General features: G+C 47.4%; 1 protein-coding gene across 9 annotated transcripts in view; it reads right to left on the bottom strand.

The window, feature by feature from the left end:
• Positions 1-1,666: 1,666 nt before the first annotated feature.
• ODF2 (outer dense fiber of sperm tails 2) overlaps positions 1,667-6,248 on the bottom strand; it is a 32,468-nt gene continuing 27,886 nt past the window's right edge. For 7 of the 9 annotated variants that reach the window (XM_032478561.1, XM_032478560.1, XM_032478559.1 and 4 more), the window contains 4 exons: positions 5,326-5,426; positions 3,659-3,821; positions 3,108-3,233; positions 1,667-2,673 (listed from right to left, as the gene is read on the bottom strand). In XM_032478561.1, coding sequence (XP_032334452.1) covers positions 2,485-2,673; positions 3,108-3,233; positions 3,659-3,821; positions 5,326-5,426 — 579 coding nt within the window. In that variant the 3' untranslated portion in view covers positions 1,667-2,484. Of the gene's footprint in view, positions 2,674-3,107; positions 3,234-3,281; positions 3,448-3,658; positions 3,822-5,325; positions 5,427-6,248 lie in introns of those variants that run through there. The other 2 variants (XM_032478562.1, XM_032478564.1) reach the window with 2 other exon arrangements.

Genomic DNA, 6,248 nt, shown 5'->3' with positions numbered 1-6,248 from the left:
GGAAACTCAAAGCTGGGGTCTTCTGAAGACTGGACCAGCCCGGTTGCAGGAAACTGAATAGGTATTGATGAGAATGTCGAGATATTGGAACCCTCATACACTGCTGGTGGAAGTCTAAAATGGGGCAACTCCGGTGGAAGACAGTCTGGCAGTTGGTCAAAACATTACATTTGCCATTGACCCAGCAATTCTAGGTGTCTGCGCAAGAGGAAACAAATGTGTCCGCAAAAAAACTTGTAGAATATTGGTAGCGGCATTTCTCATAATAGCCAAAAATGTAAACCCAAGTGCCTATCAACTGATGAGTCAATAAAATATGGTGTATCCACACAACAGAATATTACTGGGCCATAATAATGAAGTAGAAATAGATGCTACGACATGCACCTTGCAAGTATTAAGGAAGCGTCACAATGTTATATGATTTCATTTATGTGAAATGTCCAGTGACAAAGCTGGAGATAGAGACTTTATTAGTGGTTGCAGGGGCTGGTGGGAGGGGGATGGGGAGTGGCTACTAATGGATATGTTTCATTTGGGGGTGATGAAAATGTTCAAGAATGAGATAATGGTGGCTGGTGCACAACTTTGACTATACTGAAAAAAACACTGAATTACACAGTTTAAAAGGGTGAATTTTATGGTATGTGAATTATACCTCAATAAATCGAAGATTCACCATTGCCTGGGATCAGCTTTAACTAGGACCCTTTAACTTTCTACCCTTTTTTGCCTATTTCATGAGATCTCAGTTTGAAGCCAAAGGAAAACTCTGGAGTTTGAATCAGTATAAACATTTTTCATTTTTCACAAACTCTCTGGACTTTTTGTAATACAATATTTTACAAAGAAAAATAGAATGTTGTTGGAAGAATCCAAGCAATGGACCCGGAGAGGTGTTTCCTATACCAGCATTATAAATAGCAGTGCTCTGCACTGAGGAGGTATTTGTTAGTTTGACAGAAGTGAGAGTAATGAGTTATACAGCAAAGTATGCACATTGGTGTAAGTTTGCCAACTGTCTTTCTTAGGAAGATCTTTCATACACTGTATGAAAGTTCAAGTTCATTTACGTTAAGGGTGTGAAAACAGGCTTGGTTTTGTGGCAATGGTAGCTGGTAGTAGTTGTTATTTCAGTGACCTTCCCTGGCCAAATTGAAAGCTGGAAACTACAAGTGTCTCCACAATTGGGGCAGGGGGAGGGCGGTTCTGGTAGTGAAATCCAGGTGCCTGGGTGGGGACCCACTGCTTTTGAGGACTCAGGAGAATTCTCTAGAGTTCTGAACTTGGGTTAGAGTGGCCGAGGGAAGACTGGATTGGATGGCCACCCAGAAGGCCAATACCAGCTAGAATGAAAAGGTTGGGGTTCAGCACAGTACCAAATTTGTTCTCTTCTCTCTGAAGAATTTGTTGTTCTTTCTTTTAAATACAGGAAAATGTGAAGAGAACAAAAATAGCTCATAATCTTATCATTTAGAAACCAATTAACGTTTAAAAAATAGTAATACATACACATCCCATCTTCCTCCTAACAGCTAAAGTAGTTGGCCCTCAAACACTGAGCAGTGCCTTACAGTGTCTCCTCCAGGCCTTTCATGGGATTATAAGTGAAAGCACACAAGGGAGAAAGAGCCAACTGGGCCAAAATAAAATGAAAAGTCTTATGTTCCATTCACCAAGTCCTTTAAAAATGTTTACTGGCTCTCCTGCAGCACTTTACTGAATCATTCTTAGAAGAGGGGTGGTGGTGGGTAAAGAAGTCATCCAATGGAGCCTTAAATAAGATTATAAAAACTTTTTGTAAAACAACACACATTTTCCAAGAATAAATGCATTCCATAGATAGAAACCTGGCAAAGAGAAACAAAAATAAATGAGATTGGGAATCGACTTTTACGAGGGCAAGTGGACATAAGCCCTCAAGTGTCTACTGTGAGCCCAAGTGGCCTCATGGACACTTGGCCATGAGAGGTTTCCACTGGGCTTGGGAGGGGAGCACCTTGGGGAAGACACCGTACCTGTGAAATAAGGGAAACAGCAAGTGAATGTGCTCAGGAGGTGCGGTGACTGTCTCTGGCTAACAGCTCCTGCTCATTCAGGTCAGAGAAAACTCAAGAGAGGGTCCTCAAAAGAGGGGCGCTGTAAGGGGACTGGAGGGAAAGTCCAATCCGAACATTCTCTCGGGAGGAATGAGCAAAGTCATGGTGAGTTAAATTCTGATCCTAATGGTAGTAGATTTAAGGCCTGTCAGGGTAATTAAAAAACTTCCATCAGGCAACTCTGTCAGAGAGGAGAGAATTAAGTATGTCCTGCTTCATTCCCCGCTACTTTCGGCACTTTTCTGGAGCTAGTAGCTAAGACAAGATCCCGAACATACTTCATCACTGGAAGAGAGAGGAAAACCAACAGGCTTTCCAGGTATGGCTTAGCCACGCCCTAGTTCCCACGGCATCCATCTGAGCTCCTAGCCCAAGAGTGGTGGCCTTAGGCAGGAGGAGATCGGGAGCGGATGGGAGAGCTGGTCAGGTAGGTAGTGTAGGCACCGTCCCCAAACACATTGGCGTAGGATGACTTGAGGAACTGGACATAGTTCTGCATGCTGCGATTGGTGCTCTCCGACTGCTCCAGGCGGTCTTTCAGGTCTTGCAGCCGGCTCTGGTAGCGGCGGTCAGCCTAGGGGGAGGAACAGAGCCAGGGCCGAGAGTGTGTAATGTCCAGTACAGACAAACGCATAGCAACAGAGACTTTACGAGTGGTTGCCAGGGGTTCAGGGCAGGGCAATGGGAGTGACTGCTAACGGGTAATTTTCTTCCTGAAAATATTCTAAACCTAGATTGTCATGATAACTGCACAACTCTGAATATATTAAAAACCACTGTTATTGTACAATTTAAGTGAGTGAATTTTATGGTACATGCTGTCTTAAAAGCTGTGAATAAACAAGGGGGATCGGCCTGGGATAGTCTGAAGGGGCGGGAAAGTGATGAGAGAAAAATAAAACTATGTCATATTCATAAAAACAAAACACTTTGCCCTGCAGGCCCCAGGAAGCTAAAATCTCCACCCACTCCCTTCTTGTCTGCTCCCCTATCTCCAGCCTGACTCACATCATCCCGGCTCCGCCGAAGCTGGCTGAGTTCAGTTTTGGTCCTGCTCAGCTGGGTCTCAAGGTCCAGGATTTTGTTCTGGGCTGCTCGCTCCTTGGAGGCTGCATGCTCCTTGGTTTGTTCCACCTGCCCAAAAGGGACAGAGGTGGGGCTGGCTCACCCGACAAGGGGAACGCCTGGTAAAGAGCAGGCTGGGCTGCTCCCACTAACTGGTCTTGCAGATGACACTTGCATGTCGCCGTGGAAAGTTCTCTGGAGCCTCAGGGTGGGAGCTAACCATGGGGACAACTTGTACAATGCAGCTTTATCTGCCCTTTGCCAATGCTCCATGAGTCATCACCTAGGATGTGGTAAACCTGTCTGAGGCCCACGCAGGCAGTAATTAAAAGAACAATTGTAATTCTTTATAATAATTGCTTATTTAATCCTTATGATTCATGAGGCAGGTACTACTATGATGTACCCATTTTTCAGATGGGGAGATAGGCTCAGAGAGGCTGGGCAACTTGCCCAAAGACATAAAGCTAGTTAGTAATAAATTCAAAACTGACCTGCCGCCTGGCATCTTCAATGGCGCTCTCCAACTGCCTTGCCAGGGACCCACATTCCCGTGTTTTCTCCTCCAGTCGCAGCTGGGACTGGTGGATTGCCTCCTCCCTCTTGGCAATCACCTGTAGGAACTCGATATTCTGGGCACTGGTCGCCTCCAGTTTCCTAGGTGAAAGCATTCAATTAGATCCTGCTCATCCCCCTACCTGTCCTGTTCCACACGGTCAGGGAGCTGCCAGCCACACTGGACAGGGGTTCTCATCACACCAAGGAACTCTCCAAGGAAAAACAGGAATAAACCAAAGGAATCTGCTGATCAGCAAGGCAGCAAGGAAATGTCAGCAGGAGCAGGTGGTCAGAGAACTGTATGAAGAGTGGGAGAAGCGAGCACAGACTGACTGTGCACTGTGCTAAATGTGCATGTCATCACATGTAATACGGCAACCTGCAGCTCAGGAAGGTGGGCTCCATCATTCTCCCCACTTCACAGGTGAAGAAACCGAGCCACAGAGATGTGAAGCCATTGGCTCAAGGTCAGCACAGCCGGCAGGTCTGTCACCACAACTCATGCCCACACAGCTTCTTCTGTCCACTGCTGCCTCCCTCAGCAAAGAGACTTCAGCTGGACCACTCAACATCACCATGGGGCAGCAGCGACCATCCTGTGTGCACACGTGGTCCCCCGCTGCAATTCCAGAACACCTTCCAATTAAAGGAACTCTGCAAGTCCTGCTGAATCCAGCTGCATCTTCAAGGCCAGCAGAGCAGAGGTGGAGCCCAGGGGAGACCACCTGCTTCAAGCCCCTGCCAGCAGGCTGCATGAGCCACCTGGGCCAGTTGCAGCCTCCCATCTCTGAAACTAAGGCTCCAGCCTTCAATATACAGATGCTAAAAGCTCTGGAGGAAAAAAGTCTAAATCACAGCTTTGCCAAGTACCAGCTGTGTGACCTTGGGCAAGTCACTTAACCTCCCCCCAAGTTCAGTTTCCTCATATCTAAAATTGGGATAACACCAACTCATATATACTAACATATAATGCACATTTTTGTACTGCCAGGCAATGTGCTTAAACCCTTTGAGGATTATCTCACTGAAGACTCACAATAACCCCGTGAGCTGGATTGTTACCCCTACCTTGATCCCTTTCTTAAGATGAGGAAACAGGTTTGAAAGAGTGAAATGATTTGCTCAAGGTCACAATGTAGGTTACATGGCCAAGTTGGGACCCAAGGCCAGGGCTTTGGATTCCAAAAGGTGTACTCTTCATCTGACTGACTCCAACAGTCTCCGTAAGTAACAGATAAGAGATCAGAAAGGTCTTGGGATGATCGGGAACAAAGAGCAGAATTGGGGGAACGCCCCCCCATTGCAGCATCCTAGCTCTGCTGGTTTGCTTGGATGAAGCATGCCTTTCTGATAGGTGGTGCCCATGAGTGGTCTGACCTCTATCACACTGTTACAGAGCATCCAATCCTGGCCAGAGACCACCTTCCTCTCTCCCACAATGCTTACCACTGCAATGGAAGCAGCTTTTCCTCTGAGGTCTGCCTAGTACCTTCCAGGGCCTTGAGTCCCTCAAACACTTCAGCACACTAAGCCCAAAGCAGCTAAGTGGCTGAAAGGCTCAGGTCCTAGGAAGAGGACAGAGATGCTACCAAGTGCCTCTAACCTCTCCAGTTCATCCACCTTCAGACTCAGCTGTTTATTTTCCTTCTGGGAGGCCTGATGTTTCTCTCTCGCCATCTCCAGCTTGTCCCCCTGATGTTCGATCTAAAATGACAGGAACACAGACTGGTTTATGAAGAACTTCCCAGTACAGCCCTCCCTTCACCCTAGGACCTGTCATCCACACCCAGGAGAGAGGCACGCTGCCCTCAGCAGGCATCCAAGTCTCAACGCACAACCTGGAGGAGAGAGGAGAGCAGGGACAGGTTAGGCCCAGCCCCCAGGACTGATTCCCCACAACGAGAGAGGCCAGCTTCGATCCTGAAGAGCCACAGTGACTCTCTTGAACAGGAGAGGTCACTCAGTGGGATCTGGGCAGACATGAGAAGGCAGAAGCAGACGGCAGGCCTAGCTGGCCCATGTGACACACCACGGAGCTTTACCAAGGATGTTGGTGGGACTGCCGATTTCATTCATCTTAACTGGGGACGAATGCAGGCAAGGCCACAGGAAATCTATTGAGTCTTTCAGGCTGGCAAGTTTGAGAAGTTATCCAGGTTGCTTTCTGCAGAAGCCTCAGATATCTGGGCCTGAAAGGCCCTGAGAATGCTCAGGTTCAAGAGAGGGCATATGATTTCAGAGTACTGAGAACATGGGCTCAGGAACCAGACAGAGCTGACTGGGTTCCAAGCCCTGTTTACAAATATTAGCTCTGTGACCTCAGGAAATTACTCCCCCCCTCTCTGCCCTGGGCTGCTTTCTTTAAATGGGGAGAATGAGACCCCTCACAAAGTTCCTGGGAGAACTGAGAGAATGCTAGAGCACAGAACATGTGATCAAAAAAGGTAACTACTTGTATTGTTACTACAGGGAAGCAGGTCAAGAGAGGGGAAGGGTCTTGCCCAAGGGCACAGTGCAAATGAGAGG

This window comes from Camelus ferus, chromosome 4 (genome assembly GCF_009834535.1).
Source record: "Camelus ferus isolate YT-003-E chromosome 4, BCGSAC_Cfer_1.0, whole genome shotgun sequence".
In the NCBI taxonomy this organism is placed as follows: domain Eukaryota; kingdom Metazoa; phylum Chordata; class Mammalia; order Artiodactyla; family Camelidae; genus Camelus; species Camelus ferus.
This window is presented reverse-complemented; position numbering and strand designations above follow the sequence as displayed.